At 44.0% G+C, this 24,018-nt stretch overlaps 1 protein-coding gene across 1 annotated transcript in view; it reads left to right on the forward strand.

Annotated features, from left to right (window-relative positions):
- LOC310857788 (neural-cadherin-like) overlaps window positions 1-24,018 on the forward strand; it is a gene marked incomplete at its 5' end in the record, with an annotated part of 256,098 nt that overhangs the window by 180,277 nt on the left and 51,803 nt on the right. The window contains 4 exons of the mRNA XM_083763673.1: window positions 6,607-6,791; window positions 9,993-10,222; window positions 12,716-13,005; window positions 19,574-19,785. Coding sequence (XP_083619799.1) covers window positions 6,607-6,791; window positions 9,993-10,222; window positions 12,716-13,005; window positions 19,574-19,785 — 917 coding nt within the window. The remainder of the gene's footprint in view (window positions 1-6,606; window positions 6,792-9,992; window positions 10,223-12,715; window positions 13,006-19,573; window positions 19,786-24,018) is intronic.

A 24,018-nucleotide genomic window follows, 5' to 3' on the forward strand; every position in this document is an offset into this window, starting at 1 on the left:
AGGATGGTCCGGAGGGACCGAAACGTTGCTTCATTAAATAAGACAATACTCGTGTACCGAGCAAATACATACTGTAGTGTGCGGGTGTACCTTATTGCTTTCTTGGAACCAGACCTTCAAAATCTCTCTCAAATCCGTCAACAAGGCCTGCCATATGTACTGGAAGAATATGTGCATGACATTGGAGAGGTTTGTCTAAACCATGTTATGCTTGCAACAGGGTTAATTGTAGGGGTGGGACCTCACAATACCATATCTGTGGCGATATTAGGCCCTCGATATATATTGCATTATTGCGATATTCAATATATTGCAAACGATTTCATGAATGATATATCACGATATTTGTAACTGAAAATGAAAAAAAAAAACTGGCCAATACGTACATGAATCTTGCCTTCTCCAAACAGTAAACCACTGACTGTAACTTTGCAACTTTTCACTTGTGTGTCTGTCCACAACAATGGGTAGACTACTACTACTACTACTAACTAATCAATATCACAATATTGGGAGGACCATAGACATATGGCTAGATGATATGGCTCAAGACGGAGTCTCTGACGTAGTTCACCCGGTGGCCATCTTGCTTCAGGGACTACAGTACAGTATGTTCAATGGCAGCTCAAATCAAAGTCATAACTCGCTCAAATCTTGACGTATTTACAAACGGGTTGGTTTATTACAAACGTTGTCAACGTGGCTATGATTCAGGACGCTTATCTGCTTAATTTTGTTTTTTATATGAACGTCGTATAAAAGCATATAAGCATGCAGACGTTTATAACAAACCAAACTGTTTGAAAATCGGTTGAAAATGTAACAAGTTATGGTTATTTAAAAGTACATAGTACATAGACACAATGTTATGCTATCCCGAGGTAAGATGCCCGCCACGTAGCAACGTCGCTCTCCATTGGCCAGAGCGCGGGTGAGCCATCTAGCTTTCTTATATGGGGAGGACGATACGATATATCACGGGAGGAAATATTGTGATATATTGCAATATAGATATATTGGCACACCCTTAATTAATTGTACACATCTCAGAAGTATATGATAATGTTTTTGGTCGATTTTTGGTACAGGTTTATACCTGATCTATACTGTACTTCATTGTACGGCCATTTTGCAGGCCGAAAATAGCTGATCTACAAGCTCAAAACACGTTGCTGATACTAGACGATGTGAGCTTACCAGTATATACAGTATAGATACGCTATTTACAACAGAGAATAAATTAAGCTTTCGTGACAGCTACTCATAATTTGGGACTGTCCCATCGTTTTTCAGGATGTCTGGTTGCACCTTAAAGTTCAAAAGTACGAGTAGGAGTTATGCTAGGAGTTATGCTATAACCGGAGTCATCTTATAGAAGAGTTGCGATATTGAGGGGGCAGAAACCGACTGCTCGAGTGCTGTTCATGCAGCCAGAACTGAGACAAGCTGGAGTTGGAAATACATTGTTTTCAACGAGGCGCAAATAAGAGCTATTTTAAGCATGTGTTCAACATGACAACTGTTTTAAAGTATTGTAACTATAGTCTCTGTAATGTTTATGTTGTACTATACAAAACAATCTGAAATAAAGGGATTTTAGATCATTAAAGCTGTGCTGTGCCTGAGTTCAATGCATTTCTGCCTACTTCCGGTCCAGGACTTGTCCTGCAAGTCTATGTACAGTAGGAGAGCCGATACTAGACATTGGACTGGCCCCATGAAGTGAAAGCAGTTTGCGTAACTCTGTCTATATCTAAGGCTCTGGCTATAACTAAGTTATTTCCAAGAGCAAAAGCCTCCCCCTGGCCAGCCGGGACGCCTGATGGAGGGGAAAGGAACTGGTTGGAATAACGTGTTCCTTCCACGCGCTACGTCCAACCAGGGAAACTCCCCCCTGTCAGGTGTAAAGGAGCAACTTGGACACTCAAGCATGAAGGAAGCATGAGTTAAGTCCGTTGCTCTCCCTAGGTTGGCGGAGGGTGTGTAGAGCCCAGGATCACATCACAGGATGATTGACACAGGGGTGAAAAATGGGTTACAAAATCGTGGGTCAAAAAATATAAATTAAAAAAATATATATAAAAAAAAACAAGAGCAAAATGTAAACCTGCCTCCTGCTACTGTACGTAAAAGTAATTCCTTCTGGGCAGTTGGAAAGATGAGAGAGTGAGTTGGAAGAGGAACAATTTCTCTGTGGTTCATGCCAGCAGCGGATGATAAAAATGAAAACACAATGAATAAATTATTGCAGGTTGCACTGGCCCGCTGAAATATAGCTGAAAACTTGTGTAGTTGGTTGTGGGTACAAATAAATTCAAAACTATGAACATAAACAGCCATGTGGACTCTAGTGAAAACACAAACATGACATACAAACATGCAGTAATTCTATACAAAATGCATACCATAAGACAACAAACCAGGGGTCTTTTCAAGTTTCAAGGACCCCTTAGCTGAGAGGGAGAGATGAAGCAGGGACCCCCACAACTAATTAATGTGATATTTAGCCACTTAAACCCTCATGTAAACTTGATCTTTAGCTCTGTACTTGGTCTGCTCTTTTTCCCTCTCCACTAAACCTCTTTGCCGAAAATAACCGATCTCCAAGCTTGAATATAGGGATGATGGGGTTCAACAAAATGTTCCTATCACACACAGATTTAGCAGCCCCACCTTTAGTAACTGAGGACCCGCCTGGGGTCCCGGACCCGAAGACCCCTGCAATAGCCCAAACATTATCCGATCACTGCAACCAAAAAATCTATGTCCGGTTAAATAATGCCTGCAGTTATTATTTTTACTACTGTATATGGAGCAGCAGTATTCCTTAACCATATTTCTGGATTATGAAGATGTCCATAGACATCATTTTTCATTTCCGTCTACACAATTGTTTACAAAACATTCTGACCTGGTCTATAGAAAATCATTAAGCATTGATGTGAAGTGAAATTAGAAGCTGTATCTCGTGGTGCAGAAAAGGCTGCGGGTCATTCAGTTGATATCGGTCCATCCCAGACGTCCGCTGACAAGCTCCATTGCCAAGTCTTTAAGTCTAAAAGTCCCAGGCCTGTGACAAGCAGAACACTTTCTGTGGGCAAATTTAATCACTGTGTGCGCCGCTTATCGGAAGATTGAAATCTGAATTTAAACAGACGTAGCAATCTGCAGTGCGCCGCTGTGGTTCCGGCCATGAAAGTGCCCGCGCCGACGCGGCTGAGGCAGAGCGAGGGTCTGTCAGGGACCTCTCTGCGAGCATCCGCTCAGTATGCACACACTCAGGATCAGATTAGCTACAGTATGCCAATTGCATTTTTGTTTTATTCATATCACAAGTTCTGACAGGTTACTATGACAACTATCGAGCCCTTTTGTTGGAGCCACAGATTGTGCACAGAAGTGTCCACAGTCCTTATAGAATTGCTCTTTTCTTTTCTTATACATACAGCATTACAATACATGCTGTGTGTGTGCATGCGTGCGTGTGCAGTGGCGTGCACAGACATTTAGAGGGGCAGGTGCTCAAGTGAAAAAAGGGCACCTTGTGCAGCTCGTGGAACCGGCCGGTTGCCATAATAGTGTGAGATTTATAGATTTTGGGGCCTAAATAATAAAATTATATTAGAAGCTTTTTTATCAAGAATTGATCAATGTCACTATGGTCGACATATACTGTGCCCTTTTTTTTCAAAAGGGCACATTGCCAAAAGGGCAGGGGCTGCTCTAGCACCCCCTAGTGTCTATCTGTGCACGCCACTGTGCGTGTGCATGTGCACACTTTCAGTTCCTGTAGAAGTAAACTTGGTACCTCTCACAAATTTTTTCTTGTCTGTCTACCATCTGTCATGTCGTTCTTTCTTTGAACAGAAGCTAAAAAATGAATGCTGTTGGTTTTCCCTTTCTTCCATTGAGGCTGTCACTTACACCCCCCGTCTGTCTCTGTCTGTATTATGTCCGTGTCTCTGCCTCTATATATAGAACTCCCATCGAGTGGGTGGAGCGCTACAAATACCTTGGTTTCTGGTTGGATATACACGTACATTTTACATTTCAAATTGATTCTTTGTGCAAAAAGCTTAAATTCACTTTGGGCTTCTTCTACAGATTGAAGGCTTGTTATGATTGTTCAGCTCTCAAAAAACTGGTCACTTGTCCCTTTCTGTCCCAATTGGACTATGGTGATATCTATAGGTTCTATGGTGATACCATCTATAGGTTTGCTTGCTCCTCCACCGTGGCCAAACTGGATCCTGCACCATGCTGCATTGACATTCATAACTAACTCACCTTTCAGAACACATCACTGTACATTGTATGCTGCAGTTGGTTGGTTCTCATTGACATCTCGCAGCATTAGAATATTTTGAAGCCATTCTTGGTGATCTGCCTCCTTACATTTCCTCCAAAAATTTTCCTCCAAAAGAATGGTCTAAACCTCAGATCAAATGCTCGGAAACGGGGTGTAGTATACCATGCAGCATTACAATCTGAGGGGGGTAAAAAAAAACACTTTCTTTGGCCCCTGGTCACGGAATGACCTGCATTCCAGACTAAAATTGGCCTTGAAAGCTCCATTGAGAAGTTTCAAAAGGATCATCTTAGATGTACAGTCCAACACCTGCACATGTTCGGATGCGTACTAGCCTTTGTATAGGCCATAGACTGTAAAAAATATGGACAAAGCGTTCCCCAGGTCTAACATGGACGTAAAATGAAGCCTCTTATTCCTGCACTGTAAGTCGCCATCTTTCTAGATCCGTTTGGGCCCAGCTGGCCATTGGCTGGCTCCGTTTGGGCCCAGCTGGCCATTGGCTGCCCAGACAACGAGGCGGGACTTCCCCCCTTCTTCTCCGTTGGTTTTTATTTTGACTCGAGTGGGTGGGGACCTTAGAGTATATATATTTATAGAGAAGGTACCCAGAGGAAATCTTGAGGCGAAATGGACATAGTGGCCAAATTAAGGTATTGCAGCCTGGCCCCAAACACATGAACGCGCTGTCCGTTGACTATCATTGTACACGTTCACGACGGACGACGCTCGTGCGCGTTCAACGGCAGCGCGTTCATGTGTTTGGGGCCACTCACCATTGCAATCCGTCCCAGAATGCACTCTGTTCCTACCAGGAAGGAGGAGTGAATCCGCCTCATGCGCTTTTGAGCAACTCAATGCAAGTGGATGGGAGGAGAACTCGGGTGTCTTCTCTATAGATATATATACTCTATGGTGGGGACTCCCGATCATAGACTGTAACGGTAGCCACGCCCCTCAGAACATACGCGACTTTATGGTCATTTATTTTATAAATGGGACCATAATTTTTTCCAAAAAGAATATTATGACATTAGAAATGAGACTTTAGGCCCAGGCCGTAGCGTAACGGTCTGGGCACCGGACTGGTAATCCAGTCGCAGTGTGCCGCGGGTTCGACTCCCGGACCCGACACGGCCCTTACTGCATGTCATCCCCCCATCTCTCTCCCGTTTCCTGTCAGCCTACTGTCTGTCCCTTCAAAAATCAATAAAAAGGCGTAAGCCGCAAAAAAATATCTTAAAAAAAAAAGAAAGAAAGAAATGAGACTTTAAACTAGTGACTGGAAGCAGAAAGTATTCATGACCATGTTTATTAAGGTAATACAGTCTAGGTGAAGTTGGGCCCAAATACATGGACTTCTATGGGGCTATGGGTTTTTTTGGGTCCAGTGACAACAGGCCATTATATGAACTTTCAGGAGTTTCAGGCTTCACAAAATATCTGTCTGACATGGTCAGATATATAGGCCTATATATTTATTATCTCTGTTCACATTGTACATCTGTGCACAATTTTTGTGCCCGGGTACTAATAGTGTACCATTATGGAGGTTTGATCAGACTCGGTCTCAATGTGTTTTTTACTGGTTAAATAAAGGTTACAAAATAAATAATATCTCTCTGTCTCTCACCTCTCTCTCTCCCTCTCTCTCTCTGTCTCTCCCATATCTCTCTGTCTCTGTCTCTCCCATATCTCTCTCTGTCTCTCCCATATCTCTCTGTCTCTGTCTCTCCCATATCTCTCTCTCTCTCTGTCTCTCCCATCTCTCTCTCTCTCGCTCTCTCCTCCATCTCTCTCTCTCTCTCTCTCTCTCTCTCTGTCTCTCCCATCTCTCTCTCTCTCGCTCTCTCCTCCATCTCTCTCTCTCTCTCTCTCTCTCTCTCTCTCTCTCCATCTCTCTCTCTCTCTCTCTCTCTCTCTCTGTCTCTGTCTCTGTCTCTCCCATCTCTCTCTCTCTCGCTCTCTCCTCCATCTCTCTCTCTCTCTCTCTCTCTCCCTCTCTCTCTCTCTCCCATTCTCTCTCTCTCTCTCTCTCTCTCTCTCTCTCTCTCTCTCTCTCTCTCCCATCTCTCTCTCTCTCTCTCTCTCTCTCTCTCGTCTCTCTCTCTCTCTCTCTCTCTCTCTCCCATCTCTCTCTCTCTCCCATCTCTCTCTCACTCTCTCTCTCTCTCTCTCTCCCATCTCTCTCTCTCTCTCCCATCTCTCTCTCTCTCTCTCTCTCTCTCTCTCTCTCTCTCTCTCTCTCTCTCTCTCTCTCTCTCTCTCTCTCTCTCTCTCTCTCTCTCTCTCTCCAGGTACTTCAGCCTGAACCAGAGCTCTGGAGAGCTCACCATTGGTCAGAACACCCCGGTGGGCAGCTACTGGTTGAGGGTGGGCGTGTCCGACGGCGTGTGGCCCGACGTCATCTCTGGTGTCCGAGTTCATGTCCGAGAACTGGAGGAGGAGGCCATCCTGTCCTCTGGCTCACTGCGTTTCACTGGTACTATTTGTTTCTGTTTTGTTTTATTTATTTGCACAATAAAAACGGTACAAGCCGGTAACCCTTATTAACTCATTCCCGGCCAGCAGGGGGCGCCGATAGTTCAGCAATCGCCACCGTTCACCACCACTCTATTTGGCTGTAGAAGAAGACGACCTCCTCCTCTACCGACAACAACAATGGTGAATGTGGTCGCGGGGTCCGTACTAATCACTCGCTAAGAGTATTTAGAAGCGTTCATATTTTAGATTCACAGGGAAGAGCTATTGAGCCACTAAACACAGTCGCTTTATTTATCCAGCGCGATTTGCTGAAGGGCTTTGTTTAGCCAACATTATAGTTTTATCATTAATTAGAGCGCTAATTAGCAGTTGGCAGAGTGGGATCTCATTAAAAAGTCACAATCACAAAGCCTATACGACAGCTCCCGACCTGACGTGATTTTTGTCCTTGCGCACGTTCAAGTTCAAGGTTTTGCGCAAATGTTAAATGTCCGGCGTTTGTATTTGTATATTATGTAACTTTATATTATGAATGAAGAGTTGTTTGCTAAAAACATGATTACTTACCTTGTGGATTATGATGTCTGTAAGGTTTGGGAATTGTTTTTTTTTTGTTTTTAATATATTTTTTATCCCACGATTTTGTAATTTTTCACCCCTGTGTCAATCATCTAATGTGATCTGGCTCTACACACCCTCCACCAACCTAGTCCCCATATATGGGGGACAAGGGGAGAGCAACGGACTTGAACTCATGCTTCCTTCATGCCTGTGTGAAGTGTCCAAGTTGCTCCTTTACACCTGACAGGGGGGAGTTTCCCTGGTTGGATGTAGCGTGTGGAAGGAACACGTTATTCCAACCAGTTCCTTTCCCCTCCATCAGGCGCCCCGGCTGGCCAGGGGGAGGCAGTTTAGTGACCAGGATTACTGCATGTTTTTTGTGAGGGTACCTACCCTAGGGGACACGGAGAGAACATGCAAACTCCACACAGAAAGGCCCTTTCGCCAACCCCGCCTTCAGGTATGGGCACTGATGACGCGGAGGAGGAAACACGCCGCCAGCACCCACAGCGTCCCGAGCGGGAATCGAACCCAGGACCTTCTAGCTGTGAGGCTACAGCACTACCAACTGTGCCACCGTGCTCTGGGAATTGTTTTCTGTGTTTATTTTGGCTAGATAGGTTGGTGAATCTATGGTATTTAACCAGAGCTCAAGATGGTTGGTTTGACCCAACAATTGAAACTACCTTTTTTGTGAAACTCTTTTTGGAAGAATGATTTTGAATATTATATTTGAAGAGCTTGCAAAAGTAGAATACAACTACATTTTCTAAATCTCTGGAGTGTCATTTATGTTCACCTAGCCCTCGTCCAAACAAACTCATTTACATCTGCTATTTAAAAAAAAAAGGTGTGAATTTCTTATCACAAATCTTCTATTCTGCGGGTCCCCGGCACAAAACATTTCCAGATGCGGGGTCCGTGCCTTGGCACCAAAAGGTTTGAGAACTACTGATTTAAAATTAGAAGGCATTTGTAGAATCGGCCTCAGGTCTTAATGGGATAAAGAAAAAGATGCATTATGGAGGAGAGGCAAGGTATCTGCCCAACAGCGACGATATATGCTTATTAACTGTGTTTCTTGACAATGTCTGTGGTTTGGCCACTGCCGAGAGTTGTTTTGCCTACTTAGCCATGCACCAAGCGGCCTCTGCTTCTGGCTGTCTGGAAAGCTATAAAACATAATTACTTTTTCCATTTGATTTCCCATGTTACAGTTGTCTGTCCACCCACATTGAGCATTCATCTTGTACTGCTGTTGAGCCAAACATTGAAACTTAGTTGCGAGCGGGTGTTACACACTGCAACTAGCAGACCTATTCTACAGGGCAAGCTCACAACGTGAGGGCTTGTAGATTGGCTACTCCTGCTACGCAACACCCACGCGCAGCTTTATGGTGACTCTGTCTGCCAGGCGGCTGATACAGAGAGACAACAGCATCTGTCACAGCCGTGAATTAATTGATACTTTGTCATTAGATGATTATCACCCTGTCAAACCGCTCAAGGCTGGAATGACAGGCTTTCGGGAGAAATCTTTTTTTGCTCGCTTTATCTGCCACTCTGCGTCATTGACAAGGCGAGAATTTTTGCACCCTGCTGGTGATAATATTGTCTTTCGTATTCTTCACCTTTTTTTTTTTAGAACCATAAAGTTTATATTGGTTGCCTCAAGTTTTACATCTATCTCTCTTGGAAAAGTCCCAGTAAAGGTCAATTTAGAGGTGTCACGTTCAGGCCCTTGACATTTAAAAGGCTGGAGTTGAAGGCTATTATGGCTACCTCTGACTCTAAGCCGGTCCCTTGTGGAGATTAAAGATGCCTTTCTCCAACCTTCAGGATATTTATTGGAGGGTGGCACCACAAATCTGATTGATTGCGAGGTCATGAAAATCTTTCACACGTCAGATGCAAAATTGTTCTCAGCAGGGAAATAAAGGATCCTTTTTAAATCTGTCTCATGGCAGCGGTGGTACTCAGATATTATTATTTTATTTTTTACTAATTTATAGTACGTAAAAGTAGCAATATCACAACGTAGAAATACTCTGTTACAAGTAAAGAAAAAGCCTACTGTACATTCAAAATGTTACTTAAGTAAAAGTAGAAAGGTATTGTTGGCATCAGCATACTGTATACAGTGCTCCTTGTGCAAAATGTCCCATTTCAGATCTACAAGCTCATAACGCCTCACCATGGCTCGCGATGTGACACGTTATGAGCTTGGCAAAGCGGCAAATTACGAATAGCCGAAGTACAGAACGGGTCTCAAGTGATTAATGTATGTTTGTAATAACAAATCTAATAACTCAAATTTTAGTGTATAAAGCATTATTTTACTCTGAGAAGTATTGCCGCATAGAAATGTCGAAAAATGTAAATACACAAGTAAAGTAAATGTACCTCAAAACAGTACTTGAGTAAATGTACTTTAGTTACTTCCCACCACTCTTTAAATGTCTCATAGTCATGACTCGTTCACCTCACAGACCGCATCAGCCTGCAGGAACAATGAGGATCAATGAGTGCACGCATGATAATGGAAGGCCAACGGAATCCGTAACCGAGCAGCCTTTGATCAACTCCTTAGCTGTCACTGGATGCCTGCAACTCACCCTCCCCTCTTTATCTCCCACAGGCATCACGGCCAGGGAGTTTATCGACTCGCACGTCCACGGGAAGAGCCGACTCGAGACCCTGTGGGATTTCCTGGCTGAATCCCTGGCCGTCAGACCGGGGAGCGTGAACATTTTCAGCATCGCAGACACGGGGGAGAAGACCTTGGACATTCACTTCTCCGTGTTCACCGACACGGAATATCTGCAGCCGGAAAAGCTGCACGGAACCCTCGCTGCACGTCAAAAGGAGGTTAGTATACAGTGGTTTTCAACCGTTTTTTTAGCTCTGGATGTTCACTACTTCAGCATATTTCTGCATCAATCCCCAAGGACCACCAAGCCCGAAGGGACTTTGGTCCCTTCTCCTTCTCCTTCCACCAAAAATAGCAGTTCTGGCTTAACCGTCGTTTTTTGCTAAACTTGGCAATATGGTAGAGGGCTAGTATGCCAAACGGTGAGGATGCCAAGCCCACAACCATTGGCCAAAGGGTGGCGCTATAGCACTCAATTGAAAATGCAAACTTTTAACAGGCATAGCTCATGAACCATTTGCAACTTGGGAACCTAATGATATACGTTGTCATAGCACCCGTTTTTTTGTTTTTTTTTGGCTTTCGCCTTTATTTTATATTTTTTCATGGAGGGACAGACAGTAGGCTGACAGGAAAATGGGGAGAGAGATGGGGGAGAGACATGCAGTAAAGGCCGTCGGGATCGGGAGTCGAACCCGCGGCACACTGCCAGACTGGATTACCAGCCAAGGTGCCTGGACCGCTGAGCCATGGCCCAGGCCCATAGCACCCGTTTTAACTGTCAGTCGGTGTCCCACATGGAGATCAATGTATGTGCCTGTGTGTGAGGACTGCACACTGAAAAGTGTACTTGGCAATCAATTCGGCCCACTGGCTGAGGCAGAGGCTGGAAATTGCACAGGTGAAAAGAGTTGGCCTCATTAGTCCCACTGGCAGAGAAATCACCCGTCACCCCCGACATGTGTTGGTCCGACATGCATTTTGTCCGACATGCGTTGTGTCGTGCTTGCAGTTAGGGCTAGGTTAGGGTTTGGGGTAGGTTGTCAGACCTTTGGCGTGTCGGAACTAAAGCCGTCAGCTCCTCCTCAATGAATTTAACAAATGTGCTATCAAACCTTTTAAGCCTTTTAAAGCATTTTCCCATTGACCACCTGTAATTCCGCCATGGACCACTAGTGGTCCGCGGACCACGTGTTGAGTAACGGCGATATGGAACCACTCATCTTGTAGATAGAGATCTGTGCTCGTACATCAAGTGGTACATTGAGGAGCTGGGGGGGGGGGGGGGTCCATGTTGGAGTCTGGCGGGACACGATAACTGAAAATTTATCTTCCCTTTTTTGTCATTTTAACACAAACTGTTTGTGTGTTTGACGCCGTGCCCCCCCCCCCCCCCCCTCCCGTGGTGTCCTTGCATCACTCTCCTTTTATCTATCCATCAGTCTATCTTTTTTCACCAACTCTCACTTACACCATAGCGTACATCTAGGCTCATTTCTCTTGCAATCCCTTCGTCATTCTCCTTTCACTGTCTCGCTGAATTGTGTTAAACTTACGATAACACTACTGCTTTTATTACAGTACATTTAACCACTTTCAACCCGTGACATTCCTATTTTTGGACCGCATGTCATTATAGGCGAAAATCTTCAACACATTAAAACACTGTGAAAACACTGTGAAAATAGCACCCATTTTTCCCCCCGGTGCCATTTGCCTGAACTGTAATCCTTGGGGCTATACTCTCCCTCTGCCAACCTGGGGAGAGCTCCGAACTGAGCTCATGCTTCCTTCAATTCACGTCGTGCTTCTTATCACCTGACAGGGGGGAGTTTCCCCTGTGTGTGGAAGGAACACGTTATTCCAACCAGTTCCTTTCCCCTCCATCACTGCATGTTTTATAGAGGTACAGTAACCTAGAAACCCTAGGGGTTAATATAATATAATATAATATAATATAATATATTGTGGGGTAAGAAACAGTGAGACAGGATACATAGTTGTGTCGAGGTAGTTTACTTAATCCACATAAAGCAGGCAGCATCAGAGTCAGAACAACAACACAGTAGCTTAACCCGGAACCGGAAGCCCTAGTCTAGCTCACAAACTTATGATGATCTGCTTTTTTCACCATTTTACTTTGTTTAAATAATCGTTCCATTAAAGGGGAATTCCAGACAAGCCCTTTTCTTATCGTAATCTTATAGCCAACGACCGGTGGTAGAGTGGGAAACAAAACTCCATGTCTAGCATGGAGGTGGGATTTATTGGCCATTTGCCTTTTACCGCAGCCCATTTGGGACAACACTCTGTGAGTGCGAAGAGTATGAAAGACATATTCTATATAGATATAAATGAAAGAATTGTCAAGCGATAAAAATAACCAATTTAGCGATAAACCCGCCTTGCACTGTCGGTGCTGTGTAATGTACTGTATGTAATTTTCCACATATACCACTCATTGATGGATCACATCAGATTTAGGTAAGAAAACAGTTAATCTGGAATTCTCCTTTAATCGTAATTGGGGCAAAAGTTGAAAAATAATCGTGAAAGTCATGTCTACCCAGCCCTAGTGTGTGTGTGTGTGTGTGTGTGTGTAGTGTGTGAAAGCATTCGTATCTGTGTGTATCTGCGGCGTGTGTGTGTGCGTGCGTAATGCCTATTATCTCACCACATGTGGTGATAATGAGATAACGATCTCTCGACAGCTGCAGTCCATCCTGCGAGTGAACGTGAGCCAGGTGCAGGTGGACGAGTGTGCGAGCAGCGCCGCCGCCTGCCGGGCCGCCGGCGGCGGCGGCTGCCTCACACAGCTGAGCGTCAGCGACACGCCCACCCTGCTGGACGGCGGCAGCTTCTCCTTGGTGTCGCTGACGGCCTCCACCTCGGCCGTGTGTGGCTGCATCGCCCGGGAGCTGGTCCGCCAGCTGTGTGCGTCGTACCACGTCAATCCCTGCCTCCACGGAGGGACCTGCGTCGACACCCAGAGTGGATACAGGTAGGGAGGGCTGGCTGGGCCATGTTTATTTTATTATTTTCAGTTTTATCCCAAAAAGAATGTAGCGCGTGGTTGCTCAGTCAGTAGAGCACTCACCTTTCGACCACAAGGTCACGGGTTCGATCCCAGGCACCGCCAACTCAGTGTATGAGTAGCAGGGCTTGATGTTGTGCAAGTAGCCTACTGGGAGCTGATGGTAGGTGTTGCGCTCCACCTCAGCATCCCATCTCCCAGAGGTCTAGCACAATGAAACGGGGATAGACTCCCACACCCGGCTGATACCGACAATAAGCCTCTCTGATTTAATTAATAATGTTATCTAAACATTTGACTTACCGGGGAATGGGTAAGAACCGGAATCGATAAGCAGAATTGGAATTGATACAATCCTATAATAGCCATCTCTAATCTCTAATTCCTTTAACATAAATGTATTATAGGTGTAAAAGAGTGGAAGGGAAAATACAAGCTCCCATGCAGGGTTGTATTTGCTGGGGGGATCTGCTTTGGTTATCCGCCTCTGGTTATTATTTTGTATGGGCCGTGGGGATATGTTTTTTCCCTGCGTCTTTCCTTTCGGAAAATGTAGACAGTATGATATGAGACTGAGTATATATGTATTTATGTTAATTCGATCATGTGTTTTCTGTTTTAATGTTTAAAATGTATTACTTCATTTTATTTTATTTAAAAAAATCTATCATTATACATTTTAAATGAAATAACTAAAGTAAAAATGATGGTCTCCTTTCATTAGAAGGATATTATCCTCATCAGTTAACAGAAGCAGTCGTGTATTAAATGAGTAGTGGAATATTTTGTTGCGTGCATGTTCGATCAAATGAATATCAAATATCTAAATATGGACTCGAACAACTTAAAATCTGTCCAGGGTTCACACAAAAGCCTGATAAGACGTCAAAATGCCCACAGACAGGTTGAAATAATTAGTGGTATTCCCCTTTAAAGAATATTAGCCAACAGGGCTCAACATGCGCTGTGGTCTGTGTGTCTTATCCTTTCATACCCTCGGGTGTATCTTGTGACAACATCTAGAACTCCTAACACCTCCAGCGAGGAGTCTGAACTGTATATACACAGTACACACAGGACATTTTATCTCTTTAGTAGATAAGAAATGTTCTGTGAGTCTCTAAATGATACAGCCGCATGAGGTGATACTGAAATGTTCTCAAGACTCCCAACATGCTAGATTTACTACTCTCATATTGAATTTCGGGATTTAAAATATACTGCGCAGCAAATAATTTTGTACCTTCAAAATTCATCTCATTAGATGAGACCTTGGCCATACGCCTGCATGTTGACTTAACGTCTGCAATCGATATAAGAACCTTCACTAAGTACACAAGCCCCTGAGGGACATTATCACGCAAGAAACAGCAAGCTAATTTGATCGAATGCATTAATGCTGAGATTAAATAAATATGGGGCAACGAGATTAGTACAGTTGCTTCACCCCCTCTGCTGTATGCTGGTGAAATGAGCTGGATAGTATTCAGCTGGATAGAATCCAACTGAATACTATCCACACACAGTATGGAGTGTGAATTGAACCACTTAAACACAATATAATTCGTTGTATGTCAAATAGCGAAAAGCTCACAACCGTAGATCAGCTAGTTTTGCAGAATGTCGCATATTGGATGCTAGGGTTCATTGTGGTTAACTTGGTGGATGTTAAGACGTATTTGTTATTGTGTACATGTCATGAACATGCAAGGTTAGATGCAGTTAGTGAGAGGGAGGTTCTCTTTCAGAGAATCAAGTCATACAATCAGTGAAATGTTGATGCAACATGTCCACAAGACTGTGCAACAACAGCAATGCAATGTAAACAAGATAAAAAGAAGACAAAAAAGATAAGATAGAATTACGGTTCAAAGGTATAGAACCACACTATGAACCTTCTGTATAAAAGGATCGGAAATTTGAAAAAAACCTAGCAGCAATGGTGGATGTGCAAAAGGAAATGTCTAGTTGGGGTAATTTGGCATCAGATTTGTAGAATTTGAGTTTGTACAATATGCATTCATTTTATATTGGTTCTATCTATGCTTTTGTGTGTTTCATATTTCTCTTCTTCTTCTTCTTTTTCTTCTTCTTCTTCTTCGTCTTCGTCTTCGTCTTCGTCTTCGTCTTCGTCTTCGTCTTCGTCTTCGATTGACAGTCTGATATGCAGGCTGTTGAAAAAGCCCTTATGCTGCACCATAAGAAGCATACAGTATTTGTTCCCTCATGTGAATACCTTACAGTCATAAAGAGTCCAATTTCCGCGTCTATCCTGTGCAGAACGACCTTAACTGCCAGCCTAATCAGATATTGTAAGTCAGCGGTATGAGAAACATGCCCTGACACTGCTAGATTGGAGATTGGCATTGCTCTCCTGTGACATATGAAAGAGTGTAGTTGTTGTAGCGTTTGTTTGCATATCATCAATGTCGGGTGGAAACCTTGTAGTATGTCCAAAACAAGCTGCTTCTTTTCACGCGACAGGGGGGAGTTTCCCTGGCCGGACGTAGTGGGTGGAAGGAACACGTTATTCCGACCAGTTCCTTTCCCCTCCATCAGGCGCCCCGGCTGGCCAGGGGGAGGTAGTTTAGAGACTATGATTACTGCATGTTTTTTGTGAAGGTACCTACCCTAGGGGACACGGGGAGAACATGCGAACTCCACACAGAAAGGCCCTTTCACCAACCCCGCCTCGGGTATGGGCACCAATGTCGCGGAGGAGGGAACACGCCCCCAGCGCCCACGGCGTCCCCAGCAGGAATCGAACCCAGGACCTTCTAGCTGTGAGGCGACGGCACTAACGACTTTGCCACCGTGCCCCCTTCTCAATTTTTAACTATCTATCAACAAGGTTACACCGCATTCTGAGCTTGCAGTGCAATTATTTCCGCAACGTTTGAACACTTACACGACAAATAATGGCATTAATTTTCAGAATAAGAAATAAAATCGAAACAAAAAGTTGAAGATACAAGGTTTCCGCCCGACAGCGACGATATGTATGCATGGGGGCTGATGCGCTGTGCGTACGGTACGTATACCGATCAGCATTCCTCACATGTGGAGCCTCTCCTCTGAATAAACAGCGCTGGGGGAGAAACAGCTCCCCTAACAGCCCTGGGTAGTGGGTACACAGAGAGGCTTCCTGAAACGCGGCGTGAAAATAGATGGCTTTGACATTATCAGCACGGGGGAATGGGATGAGATCTGCCTCGCCTTTCCCGTCCGTTTGCATCCACCCCCACCGTGATTGAAAGGGTTGTTTCTCATCACGCAGCGCGCAGACTTTGACGGCGAGTTTCAGGGATTGCTAATATTTACTATTGCTATTGCTACATAAATGTGTTCCACAAAGGTCAGGGAAGCCTCCATTCATCCCCATGTCATGACAGTGATAGTGTCTCTATTTGACCGCTTAACCACTTAAACCCTCTAGTCTTAGTAAAACGGATTTGAGTTACAACTGTACTTGGAACGACTACGGAGGAAATTATTTTTAAACAGGGATGCTGGGGTTCAATGCCCTAGATCTACAAGCTCACAATGCAATTTTACAAACGTTTGAAATGTTTAATGATATATCTTAGATTTCTTTATACAGTATATATATTAACATTTTGAGTGTTTTCCCCCCACCAATGAGAACATGCCAAAATAGGGAAGCCAGGTTGTAAGTGGTTAAGCCTTTTTCATCAGTTATTTGCAGCGAACTGAGGAGCAAGCCGCCTGGCCACTCAGCCAGTAATTGAAGTATAGGCAAGTAAAAAGGAGAGCCAGTGTCAAATATATCAGACAGCCAGGGTCGCTCAAACCTCCATAACACCTTTAAAAGCAGCTAAGAGGAGGGAGAGGAAGAGAGAGATTGAGGAAGAAAGTCACTAAATCAGCAGCGGCGGACCGGTGGCACTATGCAATAGTAAGAGAAATGGAATTAATTAAGATCTAACAAAAGAGACGTGGTCGGTGCCAGACAGGGGAGCGTCTCCTGAGGACTGAGGCGAGGCAGCTGTGTAAATAATGAACGGAGCTCTGTTAGCGCTGCGTTCACACTTAATTGATTAATTAATGTTTGATTCTGAATATGCAGAGCTTCGTGGCTAATGCAGGAGATCAGTGTGCACTTTGACAACCTTGTTAGTTGTAGTTGAGTGTAGTAAAGTAAAAGCAGCAATTGATGGATATTATTTTACTAGATTAGGAAAAGGACTGTATAAATTAATAACTATATAATAGGATCGATAGCTAGCGAGAGCTAGAGCTAGAGAGAGCTCCGGAACACCGGAACTGTATAAATACTTTAGAAAGTAATCTAAGTACCATAAATACTCTTTACCAGAATAGAAGCAGAGGGCTTGTAACTTTACAGAAATGGTTATAAAAACCTTTTAGGCTATAATGAGTAAAAGTCAGAGTATAACAGAGTTAACCAAAATACCTTAGAATTAATTGACGGACACAAGGAAGAGAACTCAGACAAGCAGAACTTAGAGGGAGGTTCAATCAGATATATTCACCATTATTTCGGGAGAGAAGACAGGCATGCAATCCGGACAGCGTTTCACAAAGATCTCTGCCCATGTTCAATTGAACATGGTTAATATAGCATACCGTAATCAATACACCGGAAAATGTGTTGAACAACAAGGTCAAAAAACATATTTGTTTACAAATGGACAGATAATGCAAGACGTCACAAATATTGCATACAGGAACTATCTCACGGGGCAGAGATAGTCCGGACACGCAATATCAGTTAGTGGAACCGGGGGACAGGGCATAACGTCATTGAGTGCAGTTTACCAGTCTGTTAGAGCGAATACTAACTTCAAGGGCAAAAACACAGAGGCTGGGTGTTATGGCAAACGGAAACAAAACAACTCTTATCTACCAACGCTGGCTAGGGGAAAAGTGTTACTATCTAGTCTCCGACGGGGCCAGAACCATACTATTTTAACGTCAGTGGGACAGCCTGACATCAAATGTAAGTCACAGGGCAATTCATAATCCATAATTCAGCGAAACCTATGGAATACCAGGTCAAAGGCCACATGACAATCTCCTCCACCAAAAATAACAGATCTACAAAAGAAAAATACCTATCAGCAATGCTATTATTATTATTATTATTATTATTATTATTATTAATAATTTATTAGATAATGTTTGAATAGCTATAGTATACAATATGGCTTAAGTGGTTAACAGTTTCCGTGCTTTGAATGGATTACTCCAGGTTAATGTCGCTGCCATATCGGACATACGCGAGTTTTGTTTTATGTGTTTAATCCGCCGTAATGTAAACAAAAAAAAGAAAATTCTTCTTCGCCGCGGAGAAAGAGAGTAGGCGCATCTGTTGTGATAAAAAAACCGGAAATCGTCACATGCTGTGGGCTGCTAGGGCTTCTGGGAAATTGAGGCCAATGTAAACTAATGGGGTGCAACGCCTCATTGAGACCAGTCTTGTGTGCGTCTTCCGGGTGCACCAAGATGGTGGATGCTATACTCGGATCATAACAAACCAGGGGAGCTTTTTTTGCTGGATTTTCGCGGATTAAAAGCCCAAATAATTCAGCGTATGCTCTAAAGGTAATACAACAATCTCGGCAGTGAAGGGGGGTTGATTAAAAGTCCGATAAATCGTTTTCCGCAGTCAAACTGTTAATGTAATGTTTTAGGTAATAATAATCTAAACCTGCAAGTAACAGGTTACTAAAGTATTCATTAATTGTTCAAATAACCATAGTGCAGTTTATAATTAACTTAAAATTATAATTAAGTATAAACTATTACAGTATCCAAGTATTTACTTAAATTTTACTGAAGTACGTAAATGCACTTCCACCACTGTTTGCCTGCATTGATAGGGTGTTTTTGCTCACGCTGCATGTTGTGTTTCAAATTGGACCTTTTTACATCCTCTTGGGAGAACTGCCACAACCAGTTCCTTTCCCCTCCATCAGGCGCCCCGGCTGGCCAGGGGGAGGCAGTTTAGTGACCAGGATTACTGCATGTTTTTTGTGAGGGTACCTACCCTAGGGGACACGGAGAGAACATGCAAACTCCACACAGAAAGGCCCTTTCGCCAACCCCGCCTTCAGGTATGGGCACTGATGACGCGGAGGAGGAAACACGCCGCCAGCACCCACAGCGTCCCGAGCGGGAATCGAACCCAGGACCTTCTAGCTGTGAGGCTACAGCACTACCAACTGTGCCACCGTGCTCTGGGAATTGTTTTCTGTGTTTATTTTGGCTAGATAGGTTGGTGAATCTATGGTATTTAACCAGAGCTCAAGATGGTTGGTTTGACCCAACAATTGAAACTACCTTTTTTGTGAAACTCTTTTTGGAAGAATGATTTTGAATATTATATTTGAAGAGCTTGCAAAAGTAGAATACAACTACATTTTCTAAATCTTTAGTTGAAGTTCTGTCTTTCTTTCTTTCTTTCTTTCTTTCTTTCTTTCTTTCTTTCTTTCTTTCTTTCTTTCTTTCTTTCTTTCTTTCTTTCTTTCTTTCTTTTCTCCCTGCTGCACAGGTGCCGGTGCCCCCCTCAGCTCCAGGGTCCGGAGTGCCAGCAGACAAAGCGTAGTTTCCATGGCAACGGCTATGCGTGGTTTCCACCTGTTAGGCCGTGCTACGATAGCCATCTCTCCGTAGAGTTCATGACGGAGGAGGACGGCCTCCTGCTGTACGCCGGCCCCCTCGCCACCTTGCTGCCCGGTGACGCAGAGGACTACATGGCCATAGGTCAGTCATTCCCAGTTGTTTGTTGTCAAACCTTTTATTGTTTTTTTAGATAAAGTGATACACAGTATCCCCAGAAGTGTGAGACGTGGTGATTGGTGCAGACTTGGACATGTTGGTGAAGGCAACAGAGGTGATGAGGAACTGATGGGCAAGTTTGGTATCCAGGATAGGAACGCAGAAGGACAGATGGTGGTAGACTTTGCATAGAGGATGGAATTTGCTGTATTGAATACTTTCTTCCAGAAGAAGCAGCAACACAGGGTGGTGAGAGCGGAGGTAGGAGCACACAGGTAGACTACATCTTGTATCGACGATGTCATCTGAGTGTTCTATGGTTTTCAGGGAGGTGTTGAGACAGGCTCTATAGGTCAAGAGGCGCTCCCAGATGACTGGACAACTACAGCTAATGTGATCAGGGAGACTGGTAGGAGAGTACTCGGTGTGTCATCTGGAAGGAAAGTAGATAAGGAGACTTGGTGGTGGAATGTGGACGTGCAGGATAGTGTACAGACAAAGGGGTTAGCTAAGAAGAGGTGGGACGCTGAGAGGACTGAAGAGAGTAGACAAGAGTACAGGGAGATGCAGTGTAAAGTGAAGGTAGAGGTGGCAGAGGCCAAACAAAGGGCATACAGGTTGGCAAGACAGAGAGATAGAGATGGGGAGGACATACAACAGGTTAGGGTGATTAACGGTTTTACTGCTCTTGGCAGAACGTTCCGTCATAAGGAATCCAACCAGCAACTGCTTCTGGCGTAATGTTCCGTCTGATAAGCTTTATTATTGATATCAAACCGGATCGCTGATTTATTTTTTTTACTTATTATTTTGGCTTGCCAAAGCAGGGTTGGGAAGTAACGGATCACATGTAACGCCATTACGTAATCAGAGTAAAGAAAAACGGTAAAGGTCCCTACACAGCACACTGGACGCGTTTTCGGATTTTTTGCTGCGTTTTCCTGTCGGTTTTCCGAAAAACGTATCCAGTGTGCAACCACCATAACTGTAACGTTTTAGAGTACATTTTAAAATGTGTACCGTAAATCCTCCAATAAACTCCTCCTTTCTATTCATTACCGGGCCCCTATTAATCACCGGCCTCCTTTTATGAGCCGGGGTTTTTTGTGTTGTTTTTTTCCCAAGTACCGTATCTGTTACTTTCGCTGCTCTGTGCCTGTCACGTCAGCGTCCACTGTCCAGATGCCGTGGCCGCGGTGCTCGGCTCGCACACAATACAACAACAAAGTTAACTTCGGGAGAGAGCCACCACAGATCTGCCCTTCATGCAACGAACGTTGGTTCTATAAACGGCAGATCGATGAGCGCATGGGGGGTTTTGCAGCCTGGCGCACTGGCGCAGCTCCATGCGCGTTGTGGATCTCTCATTTTATGGAACGAACGTACCACCGGTATGCTGTTAGCTTGTTGCTAACGGGACCCTGTTAGCAACAAGTCTCTATCTCTCTCTCTCTCTCTCTCTCTCTCAGACGTTCTCTCTAACACATGTCTCTCTCTCTCTCTCTCTCTCTCTCTCACGCGCGCACGCACGTTAGAGAGAGACGCTCTTTCTAACACGTCTTTCTTTCTCTCTCTCTCTCTCTCTCTCTCTCTCTCTCTCTCTCTCTCTCCCTCCCGTTGAAGCACTGCAGTGTTGCACTGTTCTGATTTGATATTACCGGTATATGAAATAGCCTATCATACATTTTATTTTTATGTTGCATCTGAACTTGTCAGTAGCCTAACTGTAGGCCTTTACCACAGTACTGTGGTAGTCTATCTCAGTTGAAGTTATATACCGGTATATTTGTGAATGTGACCAGATTTGACTGAGGGACTGCCATTGTATTTTTATTTTTTTCATGTCATATGAAAGCAGGGAATCATATACGGTAGCTTCAAATGACAATGACATTGGTTATTCAAGTTAAATTGATGTGTTGATGTTATTATGGTATTTACCATAGGCAATATTCCAATAATGGAAAAACAGTTAAAATGACCATTGAGCACCTGCAACTGCACTGTTCAATATTTCATGAGGACTTGGTTTCAATAGGCTACATGAGCCCAATACATTTTACTGTGTTCTAACTGACCCAAAATGTGATTTGTTCATTATGATCAGTTTGAAAATGTGAAATAAATTCCTCCTTCTTATAGCTGCCTCCTTTCAATAAAAGCCCGGTATCGGGATCGGTTGAGACAAATAATAGCCCGGGTTCCTAAAAGAGGATTTATGGTAATCTGGTAACGGGCGTATAGTAACGGGGGTTACAGGCTTGATTACAATCTCCCCTTCCCCTCATCAAGTTAAAACGCCAAACAAACAATAAAATAATCAAGTCTTAATAGTACGCATGCATGGCACATGATCAGTGTCGCTGCTGCTGCCGCTGCGCAGTGAACACACAGGCTCGCGTGGCTCGGCTCCAACACGAGCAACATCGGTCCCAGGCAGTGTGCACTGTGCACCTATGGTTTTCCCTGCCGTCAGACTCCCCAATCCCGACCCATATTTAATTATATTTCATTATATAAGTGTGATCTGTACTGTACCCGGGGGACAGTGAGAGGAGCCAGCCACCGAGGCGGGGTGGACATGGTTCGACCTCCCGTTAGTTCGACCAGATTTATGTTGGCGAACATGCATATTAAGGTTGGCAACCGTGCTTTAAGGTTGGCGACTGGATTAAGGTTGGCGAATGTGCTCGGCTCCGTGCTTAAACTCTATGGACATAATAATAACATGCAGCGCAGTGTAATCAGCCCTCAACAGCTTCACAGTGTGGCGGCGGTATCATGTAGAGGTAGAATCAAACGGCATGCAAATTAAAACCAAAGAGTTGAATCGGCTGTAAATATGCAATTAATTTCAGCTGTGACCAATAGATGCCTTTATTGCCTTGCACTGGGTCACGCATTGCAAAGTGAAGCAGTCTGAAACTCATCAGCTCTGTTGCGCCAGAAAGCTGTGTGTGCATGCGTGCGTGCGTGCGTACTGTACATGCGTGCGTGCGTGCGCAAAGCAAAGCGGGAAGAAATCTAAAAGAAAAGTACACATATGACCCAGGGTCATAACACTTGGGTACCGGCTACAGAACTGAACATGGGTATTCAAATCCTCGATACCCATCCCTACCCTGGACCCGACGTTGAGGAGCTAACATTATGACAGACACTGTGAATATAGGTAGCTGTATAGGTATAATCCATTATAACGATGTAAGTTATAACACGGGCATTCGTTAGTGTTTGAGACTATCCGACTGATGTATGAATAATTTGTACACACAATCAATCACAATATTCCACCAGCATACTGTATGTCCAGCTAAGCAATATATTGCTTACATTCATGTACGTTGTGTGCAGAGAGAGAGAGAGAGAGTCTCTGCTGTCGGGAAGAAACCACCTAACTCCAAAATGTTCATTTTTCAGGAAATTAAGAAAACCGTATATTTTGTAAACAAAGTAATACTACTTCATCAAAGTTGGTGTTGGGCGCCTCTGAAATCTGAATTAGCTTGCTGGTGTTGTGACATAAGGTGGCCTTACACTAGCCAATAATTGTGCGGGGGGGTGCCCGACTCAATCGGGAGCGATTCTCGGGCATAAATTATCGTCTAGTGTGAGTGTTTAAAAGATCCAATCGTAATCCCTCCGATCTGCTCGGGGCCGCTCAAAGTGCGATCGGGATCGGCCCGATCAACATCAAGAATGTTTGATATTTGCTCTGCCCCGCTCCGATTACCCGCTCCGATTATCCTGTAGTGTAGGATTTTTTGCAGAAAATCTGCAAAAATCTGCAAAAATCAGCTAGTGTAAGGCCACCTTTACACTTTGCATCTTTGTATCTTTTGCATCTGCCCGTGTGAAAGCGGAATAATGTGGTGGCAGGATACGTACAGGTGCTCCTTTGAGTACTAGCCATAAATAATAATGTGCCCCGCTGCTTATATGAGACAATTTAAAATGAAACTTCTATGACAGTGCTGACATAATGAAGGGACATTATTCTGGGAGAGTGGCTCAGCCCTGTGGTCGCTCTCGCGGCTCGCCTACTGTATAAGGCATCTTACTGGTATTGTCAATTACTTTCATGAGAGAGGGAGAGGTGGTGGAGTTAGTTGCTTTAGTCAGACAGTTTAATGGAGTTAAGAGGTTTTGTCCAAAGCGTTTTCTACTACTTTCCATTGGTTCAATATTTTTGAAACAACATACAGATGTGTTCAATAC

Source organism: Protomyctophum parallelum, assembly GCF_964188405.1.
Source record: "Protomyctophum parallelum genome assembly, chromosome: 4".
Classification (NCBI taxonomy): domain Eukaryota; kingdom Metazoa; phylum Chordata; class Actinopteri; order Myctophiformes; family Myctophidae; genus Protomyctophum; species Protomyctophum parallelum.